General features: G+C 39.0%; 2 protein-coding genes across 2 annotated transcripts; one reads left to right on the forward strand and one right to left on the reverse strand.

Annotated features, from left to right (window-relative positions):
- Window positions 1–6,003: 6,003 nt before the first annotated feature.
- On the reverse strand, window positions 6,004–9,592 carry LOC146490113 (uncharacterized). Its single transcript, XM_085104840.1, has 4 exons — window positions 9,484–9,592; window positions 8,876–9,065; window positions 6,779–6,900; window positions 6,004–6,603 (listed from the first exon to the last, which is right to left on the reverse strand). Exons 1-4 carry the CDS (start codon window positions 9,502–9,504, stop codon window positions 6,388–6,390), a joined length of 549 nt encoding a protein of 182 aa, XP_084960966.1. The 5' UTR covers window positions 9,505–9,592; the 3' UTR covers window positions 6,004–6,387.
- Window positions 9,593–18,307: 8,715 nt separating this feature from the next.
- Window positions 18,308–21,865, forward strand: LOC146490114 (G-protein coupled receptor 54-like). The gene has a single exon (XM_085104918.1). It carries the CDS (start codon window positions 18,496–18,498, stop codon window positions 19,459–19,461), a length of 966 nt encoding a protein of 321 aa, XP_084961044.1. The 5' UTR covers window positions 18,308–18,495; the 3' UTR covers window positions 19,462–21,865.
- Window positions 21,866–23,947: the final 2,082 nt, after the last annotated feature.

Genomic DNA, 23,947 nt, shown 5'->3' on the forward strand with positions numbered 1-23,947 from the left:
CGACTACCAAAACCTTTTTTTAGTGAAGATTGCCACATCGTAACGCCTTTCTCCATCGATCACTTAGCCATTGTTCAGCATTGAGCCCACGGTAAACAATGTCGACGTTCCCTGTCTCAATTTCTCTGTCGAACTCGACGGATTCGCCAATTGTTACAGCAGTGATTCCACAATCCTTCCTTTTAATATTTTCGATTCACAACAACAGCATGTTTTGAAACCACTAGAAGGATATAATTTTTTCATCCTGACTTTTGGAATCAACTCATATATGACACTCTTGCCAAATCCTTATGGAAGTACGGCTAAAGCGTCTTCTTCTAAGCAAACGATTGTTCGAATACATTCTGTCTGTTCATGCTTTAACGATTTGTGGATGAAGTCTTCAAGAGACGAAGTAACAGCAGCGAAAAATTCGCTCTTCGTATCTCCATCGACGGCCGCTATAATTTTGAAATTATAACGGAAGTCAAACATACAAACATTTAACCATTTGAAACGTGGCTCAAACAATCTTTTGTTTTTCGACCACGGCAGACGACTCGTATAGTAATTGAATCAGACGCTCCTTGTTTCTTCCTTCCTCCCGACCGCAGTCTGAAAAAGAAAAAAGAACGCCTGATCGCAGGTTATTTGAACTGAAGTTGACCAGACAGTATAAACTGAAGCAGCCAGCAAATAGTGTGAGGAGATGAATTAAGTAAAATATTTTATTAACTGAACATTGCATTACAGTGAAATCAAGAATAAAATAGTTATTTAAAGGATAATGCTTAACATACATGTCAACCCGGGCATGTTTGTAACAATAGAATCACCGGAAAGTCGTTTATTTTTAAAAGTTATGACAACTTGGCCAGATCGTGGGATTCTATTACTTGCGCGGGATTACTTGACACCAGTTACCAAGAACTTTCATTCTGTTGTAAGTTTCTTCGGTTCGCCTGGAGCAAGCAGCAATTCCAGAGATACTGGCACGTTAATCCCTCCACCTTTTTTCCATCGACCTTTTCACCGTACGTAAGGTAAGGATGTATTCTGTTGTTATGACGGCACATTATGCAACCCACGTTATAGTGTGGAATTCTGAGCTCAAAACTTTACAAATGCAGTCTTGACCTACTTAATAAAAGCAGATAAACATTGCCTTTAACATTGGTCTTAACTAGGGAAATAGTTATAAGGCAGGTTTGAAACAGGGTATTTATTTAAGGATCAGGTCATAAACAGGGTGTCAAATTAGGGTAGGGAAAATCGCAGATTTTGGTCATAAATAGGGTAAGGGTTTTGGGAACGCGGGCTGCAAACCCCTACCCAATTTTTTTGGAGTACCCCACCCCCCCCCCCCCCCTTCCGGGCTACCCAGCGTTTCTTTGTCCGGCTATTTAGGAGGCAGTAAACAGCTGTTGAATTGGAGAGGTTCATCGGAGAATTGGAGCGAAACAGGGATTATATGCGGAAGAAGAAGTGAAATCAAAGACACAAAACAACAGATAACACGATTTGATGATTAATTTATTCGTGTCCATATAAACAGTCAGCGTTTTGCCCAAGACAACACAAAGGACAACACTGCGTATTCTCCCTTCCCACTGCTCACGAGGTAACCGAATTAGAAATGGATATCTTATAATTCTGTGGTAAACTCACGAAAATTTGAGACGATATAGCGGTCGATATATCAGTCGACTCAACCTATTGTAAACATGATCCTGTTTTTTAAAGGACTCTTGAGTCAACAACATGCCACGACTGAACGGCTTCTAAATTTGCATTTCACACCCATAGACGTGTGAAAGGAAGGAGGGAAGCAGAACTTCTTGTTTAAACTTACAGGAAAATCACGTTACTTGTCAGACACTACTTTTAAGTAATCATAGAACTCCGGACGTGAATGTCAGGGGTTAAGATTATGCTAAACTACATACAAACAAACGTTTAAAAGCCATTAAGATACATTAGTGGCACGTCACAGCGAGATAACTATTAACAGTTTAATTAACAGACAGATTGATAATATGCAGTCGGTCAATTTAGTCACTCACGCAAGACAAAATAATAATAAAAAAAAACAACTAACAGGATCTTTTACGTTTAAAGAATCGCATTGGAAATTCTGAAAAGCAGAAATAGAAACATATCCTTGAGATTGCTTCACTTTCAGGCATCGAAAAGCACACCCTAAAACCTCACTTTGATACGTCGGCAGAAAGTGGGTATATTTTTACGCCTCTCAATCGCTTCCGGGACTGAAATAAATGCATCGTATAGCGTTTGTTCTTCAGAACGAATCACAACGTCTTGAAAGATCTGTAATTCTAGAATGGAACGATACCGGTTCTTATACCAAGCACTTAGCTCACGGAAAGAATACATATCTTAGTATATCCCTTGCAAATGAAGTCACTAAAAACTACAAACCGTGTAAATGTTCCAAAGCATACCACTTTTCAAGATTTTCTTTTCCACAACTTTTATTTTGTAATATAATTCACCGCGATTTCTAACCTGGCTTTACCGTTTTTTTAGACTCATGAATAACTTTGAATAATACGAGAAGGACATCTCATATCTCAAAATATCTCGGGAATAACCCCTCTGTTTATGAAACCTGTTCTTTTTTTAAACGTCTGATATAACAAGGGGTTTTCCCCCGGAACATCAAACGGTACATCAGGCATTGTACTGAATTTTTTTGCCTAAGAATCTTTTATGCTGATAATTGTAATTCATGGGTCAACAGACTGCTGCGTCGGCAAAACCGAGAAAGAAAGAAACAAACAACCTACCATATTTTTCTAACACAAGAATATTTATCTTTTGTTGAATGAAATTCTACCAGTCAAATTAACTCAGTTTCATAAGAATAAGAATAAGATGCAAGAAGAATAAGCTTTCCTATTTCCTCCGCTGTCACTGTAGCTTGTATGTGGCCGTATTGGTTATCACGTCTGCCTTGAACGCAAGAGACCAGGGTTCGAGTCCCTGCCGGTTTCATAATCATATTTTCACATAGTACGTTATATCTTGATTTTACACCTTAACTTACTTTGTTCCTTTGATATAACAGGTCATTACAGTTATCCTATGTGAAAATATGGCTGATTCACTTGGTAGTAAAAATATTCCCTGCTGTCTGTTTCAAGTATCTCTCTCTCACTCTCAGAGTAATTCTCGATTCAAAACAAGGACTCGTTCTCACTTTTGAGTCTACATGGACGAAAAACTCAAGTTTGACCGTTTTATTAAAAAAGCTCTAAAACCGCCTCACCACGGTGGAGCTCTCTTCTGCACTGCATGAAATGGTTCCATGTTTTCGGTTTGTGGATGAGATCATCATTTAAGACGTTTGATTGTTCCTCTTTTATTTATGTTGATCGGTCAGCTGTTTATTGGTGTCAGAAAAGGTCAACCGAGATTAAGGGAGGAGAAACTGACAAGTCTGTTGCTAAGGAAACCTCCAAACCTCCTTTGTTCGGTTCCTGAACTCCACTGAGCATCAAAGTTTGCCGTGTTTGTTCGATTCACGTTTCCTTTAAGGTCGGGGTAAACGTGAATTTGAATGGAATTTTAAGAGGTTTGAAGAAGGGATAAAAAAAAAAGAAAATGATTTTTAAAACACCAACAGTTCTTTCTTTTCTTCCTTCTCCGACCGCCGACTCTCGCACTGCCACACTTTCTCGCTTCCCCGAAAACAAGAACGTCGGATCGCAGGTTACAGTTCAAAAACCCCTGGAGCCCGGCGCGTGACAAGCCTTTGCGGCACGTACACAGTTGCCGTAAACATCATGATGAAGAAGTAGGTTCTTCCAAAAAAACGAATTCAAGACTATAGTGTACAAATAGATACCCTATTTATGGCCAAAACAGGTGCAAAAACCATACCCGTTGGGTCAACATATACCTATATAGCCCATATAAGGCAGTACCACCCCCCCCCCTCCCCTCGGGTTCGCCAGGACGATACTGACTGACAACGATCGCCTCGTGGTATGGAGAGTATGGCTGACTGTTCCTACCATCCGGGGCCTAAACAGTGCTTTTTTGAGCTGACGAGCTCATAGTAAAATTTAAATACTATCCGATGTCTGAGTAGCCAATTGAGTACGCGGTAGTCAATATGCTCTCTGGTATCTTAGTCAAAAAGTTTTTATAATAGTAAAGACGACAAAGACATATCAAACACGAACAGGCCACGAGTCATGTTGTTAAGTTCTGTGTACTGCCAGACTTTCAAAATCAACACTTTATTTCTGTACACAACTTTACAAGAATTAAACACAAAAGAAGAAAATTGATTAACTACCGTATTTATAATTACGGGTTGAAAGAAAAAATTCTAACAAGCTTTTATAATAACGTTACTGTAGCTGCTACACAAATATGATTACATCAAATTCTGAATTAACGAGTTGATATAATTCAGTTCTTTAAAACCCAGTATTAATATACATTTTGTCCTCACTCTCCTCACATATTTCGTATGGCACTATTTCGGGAGAATTCATTTAAACTTCAAGACATTTTATCTTTTTGATCATTCATTTATTCTCACAACATTATGTTTCATTCGATTTTGACGTTGTTAGGAGAAAATGGACGTTGATAACTAACGATTAAGCCAACTAATCAGCAGGGCCAGGTTATTCAAAAGCCGATTGACGCTAATCCACGATGAAAAGTTAATCGAGGTTTTCAGCTCGCTCATTAAAAATGATTTTAAAGGCTAATTTTAAGCTAGTGGGAAAGAAAAGTCTAAGGCAAAACTAAGAGACAAAATCTTTTGGACGAATCCTTACGGATTAGTTAATATAATCGAATCAAAGTTCACGTTAACCCAGGATTAGCTTAATTGGGCTTTGAACAATTAGGCTCTGACAGCTATTTATAAAAAACACTGAGTCGCTATAAATGGTAATTAAATAGGGAACTTAAGGAACCCGACGGCAACGCCAACGAAATCGTCGTTTAAAAACATTATTTCGCGTCACTAGTGCTTCTTTGCGATTATTCCAATTCATTTAACTTGTAAAATGTGGCTGAACTATCCAGGTGAACGGGTGGGAACAGTGTTCAAGAAGAGACAGAGAATGTAAAATTTCGCCGTCGAGTGTTCACGTTCTCCACAAAACCTTGGATTTGGTCATTTCACGTTGTTAATTGGCTGAGTGCGGCTAGAAAATATATCAAAATTTATAACGCGCGTGCAGGGTCTTTGTTTTTCTTACAACACATACAAAGAATAGAAAAGATATTTTTTGCATTTTCATTTTTCATTGTTCGTTATACTCAAAAATTGATTTGACGACGTGATTGTTCGACATAAGCTTCATCATAGTATTTTTTTTCAGGAAATGTGTCGATGGGCGTCTTTAATTACAGTGCCTACTTTTGTTACTGCGCAGACGTTCTGCGCATCTCTAGATACTCGGGTTTCCTATGGGTGGTGTCTACTAATACAGGGATATTTTTGCTCGGTGTAAAACTATACGGAGAAAGCAGAACTGACTTAGCAAGTGCTTTTGGTATCCAAAAAGAAAACTGGGGGTAACCATGCATTTTTCAGAGATAATAAATCTTCTATTTTAAAAAAAAAAACGCCATACATTGCTTTGTACTTTACTGCCTTTTAGAATAATTCTTGTTCCTTTTTTCTTGTTCCTTTTGCTTACCCCTAATTTTCGTTTTGGATTTCCATAGCCCTTGCTAAGATCTGCTTTTTCCGCATAGTCATAAGCCGCGCAAAAATACTTCGGTATTGGTAGGCATCGTCTTAAAGCTAAGTTACTGCTAAGCGCTAAACTTGGCAGTGAAAACACTCGCCTGCGGCTCTCTCATGGTTCCACTTGAGTTTTGAACATTTTATGACGTCATTCCATGGCCTATAACTGAGTGTAGGCCATAAAAAACTGCCGTCGATTTGGCATATGCATAGACCATGGAACAAGATGAGAGACCCAGGAGAACGAAGAAAAAATAAAAGGCGAATCTCATCTTAAGATCGCCTTTTTTCAATCCTGGGAGAGAGAGAGGAGGTGGGTGACGCTGCCGCGAACCTCCAAAGTCAAAATGTACAAAGTCTGGAAATTGAGTGGCTCGTACAATAAATTCCATCGCATTTTCATCTAGTAGAAAATGCCGTAGAAGCCTTTTCATTCTAGTTCTACAACCTCGCTTGAAAAGCCCTCCACCCCAGGGGAAAGAGGAGGATGAGGGGGGAGGGTTACGAGCCCACATTATTCCCTTTTAAGTTTCCCAGGGATGGGATGAATAGTGCCTTTTCAAAAACAGTGTGTTGATTCTAAAAACTGTTCAAGTTGCAAGTCGTTTACACAGATGACTGGATGACAAATGGTTGCATGTATGTGATGTGGTAAAGATCATGCGTCAATTGTTTTGTATTTTGAACCAGATCTGAGAGTCCTTCCAATTCTTCCACTTGCCGAAGGTCGCTTGTCCAGATTTGCTGCTTCTAAGTACCGCGGGAGGCCTCGAACGAGTCCTGATGATGTCGTAGTTGGCCTTAACATTGCGGTAATTCAAAGAAACTTGGTTCTTCTCGAATTTGTGGTCATTTCTAATTGGGTTGACACTTGATGAATTCTGCGAAAAAAGAAATAATAATATTGACGGAAACTGAAGTCTCTACTGAGATGACATGTCTTTTTTTTTTTTTTTTTTTGAATTTGAAAAGTTCTTTTTTTTCCTTGACCAAACCTCGTGGTCAGTTCCCCTTATGCGAATGTGTGTGAAGAAATTTTGACCGAAACATCCATACCTTCAGCACAAGCTTTCCATCCTCCACAGTCAGAATGTACCCTGGAAATCGGGCAGGTCGTAAAGTGAAGTCCATTGTTTGTTTGTTTCCAGAAGGCGTCCACTTCATTGTGTAGATAAACCCTGCGGAATTAACCACAATTAAAATGAACAAGGTCCAAGAACGGGATAAGAGCATTACAAGCTAACTTCGTCTTACAACACAGGAATACACGTTACATTTCCAAACTATGAAAACGATTTGCCCAGTTTTTGCTCTCGCTCATAATGATTCAAGGCAGTGTCAAAGCTTTTAGTTACATTTAAATATTATAGCAGAGATTCAGTAGGCTTCTTTGTATTCCTTTTATCCAGCCTCCCTCGAAAAGCCCTGAGTGCGAGGACATTATCCGAACCGAACACCACAACACCGCAACAAACAATAGAATTTAGCGGGGCTTATTTTCAAAGTTTTACCCAGCCATTCCCATTTCCAAACACTTTCTAATTAATACAATAAAGAATTGAAAAATTGTCAAATACTTGTGAAATGTTCGTGGCCAGCCTGATGCGGCATTTCTTCTCGGCTAACCGACTCTTCAGAGACCTTCAGAATTTATAGGCAAATTCGTTGAGCATCACGCCCAAAGTCCCGTTCGCACGGAAAAGATTCATCTCCCCTCCCCCAACCCCTCGGCGGAGTGATAAAACTAGTTATTCTAAATAATAAACCCCCGAAAGCAGCAACCCTCCAAAAGGAAGAAGCCCTGAAAATAAAACTGAGTCTACGCCAAGTCGGCCAGAGAGAAATGTATCTTTGTAAGAGGCGTTTTTGGTGTAGGCTAGAATCATGATTAAAATTTTTTATAGCAGCGGGCTGTTTGCATTTTGAGGGTAGTTATCAAAATACAAACAACTGGTATTGAAGGAAATATAAGCAACGATTAGGAATATGTAGCCATACTACGCACCAAAATATCTAATAAAACTAATCAAGCCGATTAAACCTTGATAGTAAGCAACAGAGAAAACAAATATAACAAAAAGTGAAACAAGACGCCCACGCATGCGCATTGGAAACCAGATTGTACTAATAATTAACTGTACCCGACATCGTGCGTTGTTCGAAAAGTACTTAGTGGTAATGGAGAACAATATATGCTATGGTCTTTAAAGTCTGAAGGTTAATCTCCTTAAATTTTATTTGAAGAACGACCCTGTAAATCCTCTGGGTCAGTTTTCAAAAGACAGCTTAGACGGTGTTTCACAAGACCACGTTCTAAACCATTTTCAATTTTGCCAACAGTCATATCTAAACATTGTCTGCTGCTGACACTAACAAAAAAAAAGGCTTGCATCCCAGACTAGAAAACTATGATCTACTTAAAATAAACCACTGATAAACAGACTTGGAGGCTCATTGATTGTCGCGGCCTAAGTTAGACTCTGTTTAAATAACTGGCCCTTTATGTTTTCTACGGCTGTTCGGGTGATATGAAGGAAGATTGGCCAGATCACGTTATAAACTCTAGGTAACCGAAAATAGCCATCACCCAGGTATTTCCAGGCCTGGATTCTTTAAAAAAAAATTTAAAAAAGAGAGAGAGAGAGAGAGAGAGAGAGAGAGAGAGAGAGAGAGAGAGAGAGAGAGAGAGAGAGAGAGAGAGAGAGAGAGAGAGAGAGAGAGAGAGAGAGAGAGGAGAGAGAGAGAGAGAGAAGGGGGGGGGGGGAGGAAAAGAAAAACCCCCAAATTCAAAAGGGTTATTGCTATGGTAACTTTACACTGTGACGCACATTGATGCCCGAAATTTTTTTTTCTGGACGGATGAAAATATGCTTACCAAGCATTTGAGAATATTCTAAGGAGACGCTTAATTTTCGATCATGATCTCTTACAGTGGATTTCGAAGTGTAATGCTGACGACTGCTACTCTGAAATGGCGATCATTCTCACTAGACGTTTGATTGTGGGGCAAGCAACATTTCTGTAGACTCAATTGTTTTTGCTGTGGGCATGTGATGACTTTGTGTTCCCGCTGAAATTATTTGGACCAGTTTTCGACACAGTGATCATTAGAAAAGAGTTTAGAAAATAGAGAAACCAAAATATACTGCTTACTTGAGCCAGGTTCATCTTTTTTTCCAGTGAACGAAATTCTGAATACGTTCCCACTTTCTGGTCGTTTTTCACACTTAAGAAAACTTTTCGCTCTGTGCTCGCGTTCAAAGGATTGCACAGTAACTTGGAATGTTTTCTCAGAGGAATCACCAAGCGAAACTCCTTGACAAAACGTAGAAACCACAAGAACCTGAACAAAAAAAAAGAAAAGAAAAATACCCAAGTTAGTTAAGCGTAAGGTTTTTAATGACAGCAACGGAAATCAGTGCATAGCATGATCGAAAGTGACGATGCATATGCGGTGAAGCCAAGCCTATTCCATCGTCCGATATTTGTTTAAAATTGTAATATTATGACGAAAATAATTGAAGATCTTGTGTCTATGTGTATTTTGTGTCAAGCGATTTAAAAATAAGCCGTTAAATAGAAGTACTTGTAAATCCCGTCCTTCACGAGAAATTCCATACTGTAAAATAGTTCAGTGTGAACATGAGTCAGCCTCAACGCTAACGTATTAAATTCGTCAAACTGATACTGAAATCCTGTAGTATTTATCATCAAGTTGTCATCATTTTAAAGGTCAGAAATTAGGTTCAAGTATAACTCACCAAGATCCTTAGTACATCCATTTGAAAGATTTGTAAAATAGGTCAGTTTTGGATAGTTTTTGATCCTCACTTTTCACTACAAGACCTTTATCGCGACTGATGCGGTTTAACTGAAACAACGGGATTTATTTAGTACTTATAGAGAGATAACTTATTTTGGGGGAAATTTCCCGGGAACGCCAAATTATTTTCAGATTACAACACTTTCTAAAAATCTACCTCTTACGACACTTTCAGTATTTTTTCCTTGAGAACGCCCAAACCTGCAGTTTAACGTCATTATTTGAAAGGTCCTTATATGATACATCAGCATAGTTGCGGGCAGTTTCGAGAGTATTATGCCGGAAAAAGGCAGGAACCGGCGAAAAAAATAAACATTAGCAGTAAGTGTAGCGGTTTTCACTTTCACTTTCAATAGCTTCTAAGGAATCTGATGACTTGGCAACAGTTCATTGAAGTCCCTTTGACAAGCCAATTAAAGCCGTCACAATGGAAATGAGACGTAGATATAACTGTCAGAAATAAACAAATACTCCTTCGTGAAAATGTTCGAGGAGAAAATTTGTTGTATTTAGATTGACTAAATAATCAGCTTACGTTATGTTACGAAACTATGAAATTATATAAGGCAGTTCGTGAGGATTTGGAGCAAGTTTAACAAGATACAGTACAGCTACTGTCGCGTGCAAACTATCCTTTGCTTTCGAACCCTTATGCGGTGGCCAAATAACCTTTGTCGATCTCGAATGTCCTTACAGTAGCCAAATGACTAAAGCTGTAAAAGCCAAATATATTCGCAATCTTTTCTCTATCTGGCAATATCTTGGTTGTTTATTACAGGTCCGTTTCTAGTTGTAATTTGCGCGCTATTTTGGCCGTCGGCGCGAAGCGCCGGTGATTTAATCAAGTGTGGAATCAAAATGATTGGAGCCAATGCAACGGGTTCTTCAAAAGAAATTTTATGCATCGTAGGCGTGAAATTAAAATGAGAACTGTTTAACGAGTTTTATCTACTGAGAGTTTATATATTCTCAATCTTATCTGGCCGCAGTAAAACAAAACAGTTTTTGTTGTCAGGTTGTAAGAATTTAAGTCAACTCTTAGTAAGCGTGTAAACCTTAATCTGCATATGTCATCATCAATCTTGACTTGCTTGCTTCCACAGTCAATAATAATACCGCGAATGGGCAGCAAGGCCCTATGCAATTGCAATTTTGGATCCAGGGAAGAAAACCTAAAACGTGACCGTGAAGGTGAGAGTTAAGGAAGAGAACTTTCCCATTTCGTGATATTGAAAGCAAAAATTTGAACTATCCTGTTCATCGAAACCGGTGGAATTATTCAGTCACGCATTGATGGAATGTTTTCTTTTGTCAACGGACGATGCTTGGCAATGACAACGCAATCGTTTCATTAAAGCGGCATTCGAGCTGCGGCGGGCGAGCTGTATAACTTATAGCGAGGTAACTGAAATGCATTTTGCAGCAATTAAGATGTCACAAAATGGATTTTTACTTAATTATGTTGTGGTCATTGTTGATGCACGCTGATTGAAGTACTTCGCCTTTGTCTTAAAAGGCCGTCGATAAAACCAGGAACATGGAACATTCCGGAACATCCCGGAACATTCCGGAACATTCCGGAACATCCCGGAACACGAAAAAAAAAATGATAATAATAAAAAAAATTAAGATAAAAAACAATGAAATAAAATAAAAATTAAGGAAAAATGAGAAAAAAAGTGTTTTTTTTTTTTTTTTATATATAAAATGAAATTACATTGTATCCGAAGGAAATTCATATAAGAAGAAGTATGGAGTAGGTGGGACGGTAGGATAAATGTGTTGTACCTGACCACACTGAATGAAAGCGCAAGTACTTTCCCGCCATTTGCAGCACCTGTTTATCGTCCGCTGCACCAGAAATGGATCATTTCCAACTCGGCTGGAATACGCGAATGAGCACGAAACACCCTCAGGCGTTTCTTCATGGTATTTTCTCCTTTCATTTTGCGCGAAAGTGTTTATCGTCCGCTGCGCCAGAAATGGATCATTTCAAGCTCAGCTGGAATACGCGAAGGAGCACAGAACACCCTCCGGCCTCCATCGTATTTTCTCCTTTCGTTTTGCGCAAAATCCCTGTTTCAAAACCAATTATCCGGTAAATGGAAGGGGTTTTGAAGCTCCAAACAAGCCAAAGTAGCGTATTTTCTTTAGCCGTAAATAACAGTCCTCTTATTGTTAAGACACAGAGACGGTCAGGCGTCTTTTACTGACAAATAATTATGGCTTCACCTACATCTTGCAACCGGGGGTAGAGCGCTTCTTGAAACTCTTGCCTAATTCCACACCAAAATATGTGATTTTTCCTAACCTATTTCAGACACGACCTTCTTGTCAATTGCATACCATCCAAATTCTCCAAATGATCATGTTAACCCGCTACAAACATACAAGAAGCTAAATTGGTTCAAAGACCGATATGAATGTCAAACATGTGAGTAGGACTTCGTTAGGCCTTCCAACGTGAAAATTATATCCAATTCCAGACCAGCCTCACCCTATTCAGCAAAAAGTGGTCAAAATCTATGCACTACTTCACACAAAAAAAGGCTTCCGCGGTCAAAAGCGCACTTAAATTTGAACAGGACTTATCCTTGTTAATCACAAATTGATAGAAGACGTTGTTTTTATGTGCGTCATTCATGGAAAGTTTAAATATCTTCTTTTCAATTCACCATGAGGGTCGTTTTTCATTACGAAGGTATTACGTTGTAGGAGTAATTTAAGGAGGGGGTCTACCTGAAAGCCGTTTTCACGCCGCTTAAAATCGGTCCAACGGAAATATCTCGTTCGCGTTTCAAGCAATACAAAAACCCTATGCTCATTACACAAATCAATGTTTTGGGTTGTTTTGTAAATTTTTGGGTGATTTTTAGGTATATTTGGGAGGAGATAGTTTTTCTCAAAAGAGTAGTAAAATTAAGAGAAACAAGAAATATTGAAGATTTAGGGAAGTTTTAAAATTAGGATTTGTAGTTAATAATTAATAGACGGATACCAAGTTAGTCCACTAGAAACTCGGGGTGCTCTTGCGTGGGTATCAACTGTCTGTTAGTGTTCCAAAAATCACCGTCTTTCTTCTATCCATCCTTAAAACCTCTTCAAATTTCACTCAAATTCGGGTGTACCCCCACCTTAAATGTAAAAGCGCTGACTCGGAGAAGTTAAGCTTTAAGGATTGTTAAACACTGTAAAACATCTCTTCTAATGAAGACCTTACCTGATAATATATATTGCGAAATTTCGCTCTCTATGCAAACGTCGTCTTGAAGTCAACATTTAATTTCAATCATTTAAGTTTAAGTGGGAGGCTCCCTAAGTTCCTCATAACCCAAATTGCGCCTTCATTCAGTGTGGTCAGTTACAACACCCCATTAATCCTACCGTCCCACCTACTCCGTAATGGGCTCCTGTCCGTACTTCTTCTTCTTATATGAATTTCTTTCGGATACAATGCGATTTCATTTTATATAAAAAAAACACACACTTTTTTTCATTTTTCCTTCACTTTTATTTTATTTCATTGTTTTTTATCTATTTTTTTTATTATTATCATTTTTTTTTTCGTGTTCCGGGATGTTCCGGGATGTCCCGGAATGTTCCATGTTCCGGGTTTTATCGACGGCCGTCTTAAAATCTTTGTGCACGGTTGTCACTTTTGCCTGAGGGGACGTCACGTGAGCCTATTACGAACAAACAGTTATCTAATGGCTTTTGCTGCCACTTAGCTTTCGAGCGTTTGAAAACCGCAGTCACGTGCACGTCATGCAGAATATGTGTGCCACTGGTTCAGTGAAGATGGCTAAATTCCTTATTAAAAGCTCCATGACAGCCAAATAAAAGGTGGATTTCCACGGTCGCGTAATTCTACATAACGGAAGTAAATTTACGTTCCTAAATCTCAAAACCAGAGAAAACATATTGACAGTTTACCTCGGTGAAATACGTCGAACAGGGTCAAAGTTTAATAACCCAAGTAAATCAAAACAGAGAATGAGTACGAGGTTTATAATTTTTCCGCTGACACGAGACGTCTATACTTTTCCTCTATTTTGTTAACGTACGGTCGTTAACGCAGGTGGTTAACGAAGAAGGAGAATTGAAATTTTAAGCGCATCATAAAATCGTAATTATATATCGTGATTTTCATGAGAACATTTCAAACCTAAATGAAGAAACCTGCTTAAATTAGGCCATATCATAGGGAGTCGAACTTTCTCGTAATTTTATGAAAATAAAGGCTAGAGTAGAAGAAAATGACAACTAATTTATTTATTTTAAGAGCGGCTGACTGTAAGAATCGAGAACTGCATTTCAGCGACCACTTGGTCGAATTTCGTATATTTCGTCTGAAGATATCCTTGGATAAAAAAATCATATTTTAAAGTTCCAAGGTATTTTATTTTTTGAGAAAATTGCAAGAGTTCGAAATGCGGCCTAGGTGCCGTCACGGGCCGATGAAAACCACGAAAAGTTAGGTCAAAGGACGAAGCCCCGTTCACGGTGTAAAATAACTCAATGTCCTTGAAACTTTACACAAACCTAGACCAACCATCTCACAAGAAAATTAATACAATAAACATCCCAAACTCGCTGGCTGCTTTCTAAAGCATGCAGATTTGTGTACCGACGCTCCTCAAAATGGCCTTGAAACTAATGCCTATTTTCATTAAAATAAAAGTGTTTCTGGCATGTGATGTTCTCTAAATTAAATCTCATATCTCGAAAGACGAAGAAAAGAACTTTATTTGTTCCCAGTTTCAAGGTCTGATTCAAACTCTTTCCCACTCAAGGAAGATGGAATATGCGTACGATACTTGCGGCTCGCAATTCACGTCACGAATTATGAGATCAGGGTGTAGACAAAACCTGGACCCCCCCTTCTGGACCCCCTTCTGGACCCCTCAAAATTTCGGAAAAAATAAAAAATATATATTAAAATACATAACACTTACTGCTTGGTATCCGAAGGTTTCTTCGATTCATGGTACAGCTTAAAAACGCTTCACTACTGTCTCTAAAGTTCGTAGTTTCACAGGTAATTCTCTAGTGTAGTTGAAATTCGTTCTTGACAGCCGCCTGCTCCAGTAATTGCCTCTGAAATCGTCCCATAACTGTCAAGCCGATCTCCCGCCATTTTGTTCCGCCATCTTGATTTTTCCGCTGACCAGTACGAATAAGCCGTTACCTTGACAATCATAGCCCGACAACATGGAGGATTAAGGGACGGACCATTAGAAAAGTGAAGAAAGTGGGGGGGGGGGGGGGGGGATTTTCAGTTTGCAGGAATTTTTTTTTTTTTTTTTTTGCTCAGTGCATGTGCAGGAATTTTGTTTTCGGTTGATACCCTCTGCACGAATTTTTTTGTTGTGGTTGTTTTCCAGAAAAAAAAACTTTAAATAAAGGATTTTTTAAAAAAGTTGTACTTGTGGGCTTGGAATGATTACCTTTAACCCCTGAGACAATATCTAAAAATTACAGCATAATGGTCAAAACTAAACAAAAACAACGAAATTAGTGTCTAAGTAGTATCTAGTGCTGGTAGTAAAATCAGCCTCATACTTAAATAAAAGACTGGTCATCATTTTAAAATAATTTAAATCAAATTTCATGAACTGTCTGTTTATTGATTGTTTACTTTTCAACACATTTTAATAACAATTGATTCAAATTTTTTCAAATCTTATGAAATATTTCATAACAAACACTTCAAGTAGTAGTTTAATCTCAATTTACTTAAAATTTAAAAGTCAAATTCATGGTGGGATTGTTAATGTTTTTGCTTGATATTACATGGATACTCTTTTACATAACTAAATGCGTTGAGAATAGTAAGGGCCTTGAGGGTTTCAAATCTGACGCACAAAAAAACAATCCATTTTCCAATATTGATTCTGTCCCAGTTCGTAGTTTCAACGACCTCAGACAGATGTAATACAGCCGCGTGTAGTCCCAGTTATGCATCGGTTCAGCTTGTTATCTCAGTATTACTGGTGTCACCTTAATACCTCTACTCTCCATAAGCCGGAAACCTCTCTAAGCCAGACAGTTGGAGTCGGTTCCGACGATGTGCGTCTTTAATAGAAAGGGTTCTCCGTACTATATTGGAAGCAAATTTGTCCTACATCCTGATTTTTGCAGTAAAAGCTTTAAACATAAATTATTTTAAAACTATGTCGATTATTGACCGCCTTAATCCTTCAGTAAACAGCAAGTCATTCACAAGATACAAGGTACTTTCGACCACCAGATCACAAAGCACTTTGTGCGGTTTTAATTTGCCTACAGAGCACTTTGTGGTATTGACAATGAGCCACAGAGTATTTTGTGGTGTATTAAGTGAACACTTGCCCTTCAATCTAGATGCTCCTACAAACGTTTAACAGGACTTCTTGAAAATGACACAGTTTTTTAAATTTTGTAACCATAAAGCACTCTGTCGCCCAACGAATAAAACTACAAAGCGCTTTATGGATAAGCAGATATGCTGGAAGCGTTTTACTGACAAAATTGTTTTTCTTCAAAACTAATTGACCTATTGCTCGTGATTATTGGGTTTACTACCAGTTACAAACACAAAACAAAATACTGAGTTGTAGTAAGGGTAAATTCCAGCCAAAATTTAGATTTTCAAAACATTAAAAAGGCCATTTGGGGGCATTCTGGAAGATATTTTCTGTCACTAAAACACTAAAAGGTATTTTTTATATTAATTCTTTAATCTCCTTCTGCAAGAATTTTTTTTCTTCCGTCTCGGCTTGCAAGAATTTTTTTTATTCGGGCATTTTGGCTTGCACGAATTTTTTTTTTTTTTGTATTTTCCCCACCCCCCCCCCCCCCCCATCACTTTTCTAATGGTCCGTCCCTAAATTAGTTGTATTTCACGTTATGAGTTGAAATAAACTTATTTTTGCTGTTACTTTCAGTATTCCCTTTTGGTTTTCAATGGATACTAAGTCCCCTTTGAAGGAAATGGGAAATTCTCTTTGTATAATTACCGTAAAAGTGACCTCCATAGAAAGCTGGTTAATAATCACCTCTATCGTCCGAAACCAGGCCGAAACTGTCATCTTATGCAAACTGCTTCTATTTATATTCTGGTCACCTCAATCGTCAACTGTAAAGAGGGTCTCTAATAATTGTAAAGGAATTATCGTAAGAAAGACCATATTGGTTGTCAAGCTCGGTATAATTTCAATTCTCTCTACTGAATCAAAAAAAGAGAAAAATTCCGTGAGTTTTAATTTCTCTTATCGTTTAGTTATTTTTCTGCGAGTTGTTCGCTTTTGTATCGTATTTTCTATGTACTTACAAGGACATAATGGCACCCAAAGAAACGAAATTAAGCAAACATTTGTCTAAGAGCGAACAACAACCGTGTAGATACACAGACGTTCGTGAGCCACGGACGGCAACCGGAAGTAGATTTTTTCCCTATTTGGAACGTTTTGACGCCATCACGTTTGTAACGTCGAGCCACGGACGTCCAACAAGAAATTTTTTCGTCCGTTGTGAGGAGCAAAAACGCGCCAAGAAAGGAAACATTCGACTTCCGGTTGCTGTCCGTGGCTCACGAACTTCTGTGCTTAAGTTCCGAAGGACCCCGACCATTCACCTTCTTATAGCCCATCTTAATTGGATTGTGTCAATAATCCTTAAATTCAAGTATTTTTGCTGAAATCCTAGCGCCTTGCGAGTGATGACTTCTTAATTAATTATCCCGGCTCTGGCCTCCGTATATTATATTGATGTCACCTTATGATACAACCAGCAAAACGCCCTCAGTTCATCTTCAAGGTTACGAATAGTATATTTCATCGCATTGAAGCGACTTGCGTTTTACTGAGACTCAAGGAGGGTATCATTTTGTGAAAACATGGGACACCTCCAAGAATTAGTCAGTTGAGGCATATTTCATCATGATCACGTGATGCATTTTGGCCAATTGCACACAAATATTTCAAGTCTTCTAAGTTTATGCGTTTAAGGAAGCCTTTTATTGGGACTTGTGTCCGATACCCGGATATATCAGAACATCTCGAGTTTTCCGACATGTACACATCCTGACACCATGTAGTTTGTTGCAAGAATTCGTCGTTAATTTGTTTTTGCTCGCTTGAATACATTTATGTCCTTGGATCTGAAGGAGTCACTATGCCGCTAACATAAAAGAGAGTTAGGGATGGGATGGGAGGGGGGTTGTTGGTTTGTGTGTGTATTCATCTGTTTCGAATGTGCACGAAACACGTGTCGGTTATAATTGTGGCAAAAAACTAGAATAAGAAAAACAACATCGGGCTTTTTAATTAGCATCTAAAACCACTTTCGACCACGGCATGGCTATGCGTCAATAATATTTTCGTTTTTCCTCGTTTATACCTGAAATTGCGATTGATTATATTAGTTATGAGGAAAAACCTAGAACTTTTTAGTCCACGGGAAACGAATGAAAAAAATATTTGTTTTCCAGTGTAAACCAACCTGGGCAATTTTAGAAATTTGATGCCACTTATTGAACTTTCCACTTGTCAGTAACTCGAGCCGGCTATGATTGAGTGGTTTTAGAGTTTCGAATTAAAACCGCCAAAATCATTTTATACAAGATATGTCTTCACGTATAGGCTCTGTAAACAACGTCATAAAAACGCCTCTAATTCCATGTTAGTTAAAGACTTTCACCTGCCCATCATTCGAGCTGGAAATATCCCCACCCCTACAGATGTTCTTTGGTTTACAACTGGAATTTTCCGCATTGAACGATGTCTTGGAAAACAAAGAAAATATGCTTACTAAGTTTCTCAGCGAAAACCTGAAGTGCTCTAGGGATAATTTGAAAACAAAAAAAAAATCTACATACTGAAATCTGACAATATTTTCGTTTTTCATCGCCTCCGTCTTGTTCCAGCTGCGTAACTAAGCATCAAATTTTGTGGAGAAACCTTAAGCAAAGATGCTTCAAAACGTATCGGTGACAGTTAGCGACAACCAGACGAACGTCTCCTTCGAGCAAGAAAAGGAAAATGAATTTTCCACGGAAAAGGGACCATTTACGATTTGCTATCTGATTATGACTCTCATTGGTCTGCTGGGGAATTCGCTGGTAATAACTGCAGTGCGAAAAAATCGTAACATGCGGTCGACAACAAACATTCTGTTGGCGTTTGTTGCTGTGGCGGATTTCATCTCGCTCGTCTGCTTCATTCCGTTTGCGCTGCTTCTGAGTTTTAGGCTTCCCAGCGGAATATTTGGTGCTGTTTTATGTTGGATGTTCGCCTCGTGCAACGTCGCCAGCGTGACTGTAGTTGTTTCGATCACGACGTTGACACTGTTGGCTATCGAGAGATACCATGCACTCCTAAAGCCAATGAAGAACAGGCTGCGTTTAAGCAGTAGCAACGTTTACTACTGGATCTGTGGAATTTCGCTATACGCCATCGCTTTGATCGCCCCTCTCTTCGTCTTCACGAAGTACGACAAACCACGTAGAACATGCTTGTACGATTTTGGGCAGAACGGGAGGCGCATCTACTTTTCACTGTTTGGTTTCGGGGTTGCCTTGGCATTGTTCATAATTTGCTTCTGTTACTCGCGAATCATCAAAGGATTTTACTTTGGAAATAACAAGGTTTGCGCCAACGAAGAGCTACAACACAAACGAAAGGTTGTTAAGTTACTACTCCTGGTAACCTTGGCTTTCATCGTATGCTTCACTCCTCGCGCGGTGTATTTTTTGTTTTACACTCACGACAGGGGTCTTTTTCATCAAATTTCTTTATTTCTGTTGCATTGCAACTCGGCTGTAAATCCTATTATTCTTGGTTTTCAAAGTAAGAATTACCGTAGAGAGTTCAAAACGACAACTGGCGAAGTCGTAAGCAAGATGAAGCGGGTAAGATCATTATGTAAGGTGGGTTAGACTGAACTTTCGCATTCAAATGCAGATTTAGAGTCTAAAAAGCGCAAATAGACTTAAATCTTTTTCGCTTTTCAGCCGCAGAAGCATAAATAAGAAATATAATTATCGAACAGACAATTTGCTTCAGTAAACTAAAAGTTGAATATTTCAAACTGAAACAGGTGTTTCCCTTCGCCTTAAACACCGAGTTGATTTTTAATTAATTTTAACATCTATCAGAAGTCGTTTATCTAAGAGCGTTTTCCAATTAAAAAGAGAAAACGTGATTGCATGCTCGTTATTCACCAGGAAACAAATTTTATATTCAGGAGATTTAGCGAAATTAATTATAAAAGAGTATGAAGCCCGTTTATTCGACATAATTACCAGTTTCATCAAGGATTGGCATTCAACAGAGGATTTCGTTTACCTTGTTTAACTTTCTCCCTTTTTTTATTGCTCAAAATGGAAGTTAATTAAACTAAGCTGAAGGACAAAGCAAATTTGACAGAAATTTCCATTGTAAATGACAAAAATCGGCACTTTCATTCGGGTGGATCAGCATGAATGCTTCAAGACATTCTTGACTTTCTAAATGGATTTACCAAAGCGATTAAAAGAAAAGATCCGCACCATTTGCAACATCTCGCATTATTGGTCCAGAGAACAAAAGAAAGAACAACAAAACAATGCGTCCAGACACATAAAACAATGGAGCGGCAGGTTATCAGGATCTAGTAAAAATATAGCTTAGAAAAGGTGCAAGCCTACTAAATGAATCCAAGCCAGTCTACGGACCAAGCCGGAGTCGAATTCATACAGTTCTTCCTTGATCAGGCAGCTTTTGACGGAAGATTCTGTGGGATACAAATGTCATTGGCCGTTTTATACCAGAGAACGGCATTGTCCATCTGGACGTCGAACTTTGGCAAACATTTGTTGTTCTTCTGGTTATTGGTCTCTAGTATAAATACGGCAATTGTTAGGAAACAGAGCTTGGGATTCATCTTTGCCCAAAGTACAGTGTAGGAACGCTCGGTCCATGAGTGCAGCTCCTTGCGGGTAGATTGTCGATTTAGGATAAACGAATCATATTTTGTAGCGAATTATGTACCTTAATAACGAATCATAGACCCAGACCTTTAAGTGTCTCATGGAGACACACCTAAGGGGACCTGTGCCGTTTGCAATGTCTCACCGTGATTATTGTCAAGAGGACAAAAGAAAAAACAAGAAAAGAATTGGCCTTAGCACAAAAAACAGTGAAGCTGGGTCCAGTGAAAATAGAGCTCAGAAAAGATGCAGGCCTACTACTCACATAGACCTGGAAGAAATGTTAAAAGTGTTTATAAAGGCCACCTTAAAAGGCAGCATTACCAAAGATCAGCTTTGTGGAGGTCCCAACGACCCTTATGCAGCGACAACGACGACGGGGGGAACGATAACACCAGAAAACAATAGTTTTAATCAGCAGAGAAAACACTGGCTCTGCAGGTGCATTGCATACTTAATGACACTCCTTTGCCTTCCTCTGCAAAACAGCAACGTGAAACGACCACATTCAAGGTTTTATGGAGAACTTGAATGCATGATGATTAGTTTTCCTTTTCTCTTTCTGAACTTTAAAAGGCCTCCCCTACAACGTTAGTTTCTGGATAGTTCGGCCACATTACACAAACTAAATGAGTAAAAACTATCGCCAATTGATTCAGGAAGCGCGAATGTAACTTTTAAGTTCCGTTGTTGTTGGCGTCGTTGTCGCCTTTGCTTAAGGTCTCTATTACAAGTAGCTAATGAGACTGAACTGTCGTTAAGGTCGGAACACACTTGGGGACGTGTAATAGGGCATGGAACAACGGACAGGTCCCTTAATGTGCACTGCATACGAGCCCACGTTGCAGCGAGAGAACACAAGAAGAAAACCACAATGTACACGTTTAATATATATATTGGATATGTATCCTAGTAGTTCCGAAAATGCTACAGGAACCATTGTCACGCTATGCAAACTTTTCAAATGATTCCCGGAATAAAATTAAAGCAGGTAACTTTAGGGACTACACGAAGTTTAACCAATAGCTGAGGTAAAGCTAACCTAATTTACACGATGGTTTTACCAAAAGTAAAAGGCATCGCTAAAATATATTGTAAAAACGCACAAATATTTAAGCATCAAATACAATTAAAAACTTTGAATGAATTAAATATTTCTATTCATTATTGGTACATGGTGCTCATACAAAATTTCAATCTGGGTGACTATAACAGTGTGATTTCAAGTATCACATACTCTTCAGTGAAAAACAATCCACCGTTTGCCCCAGTAACTAAGGATAAACTCTACAGACGGCTAAGAAAAGGCTGAAGTTTTAACTGATAACTGGAAAATGACTAAACATTGAGCAAATTTCGGCACCCGGCCAAGGCATTTGACTTCCTCGTGATTTTCACCACCGCCCAACCCACCACCTCTCCCCTCCCCCCCCCCCCCCCCCCTTCCCTTTCCACCCGGAGCCTGTGAAATGTATTGGTCTACTTACAGTTGTACACTAACCTGAAGATATAGCAGATTAAATAACATGGACGAGAGACTCCGCCTAAATTCGTATTAGACACAATTTCTTTTAACGAACAAACCGCTTTTCTAAACCATGTGAAAGTATATTTTTAGGTGTTAAGCCCTGTTTGACAATCTTCAAACATGCAGTGCGTAAATAAAATCCCAGTTTTCAAAAGTCCTTGTATACGAAAGATTTTGTGCACCTCCTACAACTGAGATCTGGCCCTCGTAAATATATATATGTTATTTGCCGGGCGGGAGGTCCGTATGGGAAAAAACTGTGCCCGAGGTCTTGAGTACGGCCCGAGGCCGAAGGCCGAGGGCCGTACTCAAGACCTCGGGCACAGTTTTTTCCCATACGGACCGACCTAGACCGGCAAATAACTTATTTATTTTTTTCTGTTTGTTTGCTTTTTTTTCGCTGGGACGTTTGTAAGAGTGTAAGTTTAAGGCTAGAGGAGGAAAGTGGTAACAAAATCCTATGAAACAAATGTAAATAGGGCATCAATTTAAGTGGCATGTTTATAGGAAGTTTAATTTTATTTTCACTCGCAAGTTATCATGTAAAGAAAAAAAGAGAAAACCATTTAAGAGTCATTGAAATGACAATCATCTGTCAAACGTCGTGGATGAATGTTGACACGCTGCAAATGATGACACGCATGTCCAAAAAGTCTAAAAATATCGATCGAATGATAAACATTATGAATGAAGACTCAAACACGGCGAAGTTTACTTTTCTTAACGGTTCGATACATGTTTAAAACGTCCCTGGATTTGTCAAAACTAACTTTCCAAAAGCAAGTTCAAGTTAATCTGAGTCTGGGTCATCTGAGATGATAATGTGGCGTTTTTGAGGCTTTGACCGAGCCGAGCTTTCACCACTGCTGCAAGGCGCTGTATTGAAAGAGAAATTGAACGTGCAGCCTTCAATTTTACTGATGTTCGAACCAGCAAAAAAACCAGTGAAGGGATCCTCGCCTGAAGAAGCTTGCTTGTCTTCTCTCGGCTTGACTGGGTGCTGCGAGACTTTGACTGCTTGATTAAGCGGTGCATCGTTTGAAGAGATGGGAGATTTCGTTTCGCTGCTCAGTAGCAAGGACATCTTTCGCTGGTGGTCGTCGGAAGCAGTTTTGTAGGAATCTAAGCTTTTTAAATTCTTACCGGTATGTCCACTCCGCTGAGCTACATAATTAACAGGAATTTCTGCATCCATCACCGTTGAAATGTAGGTTTTTCGCACAGAATGGTTGATTACATTTTCAGGCAGTCCTGCATTCTTCGCAACCTTCGTCAAAAATTCTCCGATCTTGTTTTTTCCGAGAGGAGCTCGACTGTACCACACCGGATCTGCAGGCTTTCTTTTGTGGTTTATTGCCAGGAAGAAAGGCGCCTTGGGTCTCTTCATTTCTTCAGGACGTTGGCTGGCGAACTTTAGATACAAATAAACTAGCGCTGAATACTTCTCTGTGTACCTGGCTGTTACACTCAGCCATCTTTTTTATGGACGTCCATGAAAAATCTGCACAGCAGAATGTTGAGCTCGTTAGGAGGAATGTTTTCCAAGGTTCTTGTCTCTCCAAGTGAGGAACAGTATCTTCGCCAAATGTTCAGATCGTAAGTTGTCTTTTTTTTAATGTTATCAAGGCGAAGTGAGTGAATAAAATCTTGAATTTTGCTTAATTGCCTGTCTTGTTCAACTACTTCATATTTTAATGCCGTCGTTTCGTTGGAAGTTTCTTCTTCTGGGCAGTAAAATTCACTTTCGCTGTGTACACTCTCGTCTGAATCCATTTTCTTCAGAATTTATATTTTCCTTACATATTTCTACGGGAAGTTGTTTACGTGTAACTGTCGCCTTTGTTTGTAAACTTTCGCAACAATTTCAATTTGCCGCGAATAGCGCGGATAAAAATCCGGACCGTGGTCCGTATCGTAAAAAGCTGG

This window comes from Pavona decussata, unplaced genomic scaffold (genome assembly GCF_977016875.1).
Source record: "Pavona decussata unplaced genomic scaffold, jaPavDecu1.1 SCAFFOLD_1, whole genome shotgun sequence".
Classification (NCBI taxonomy): Eukaryota; Metazoa; Cnidaria; class Anthozoa; order Scleractinia; family Agariciidae; genus Pavona; species Pavona decussata.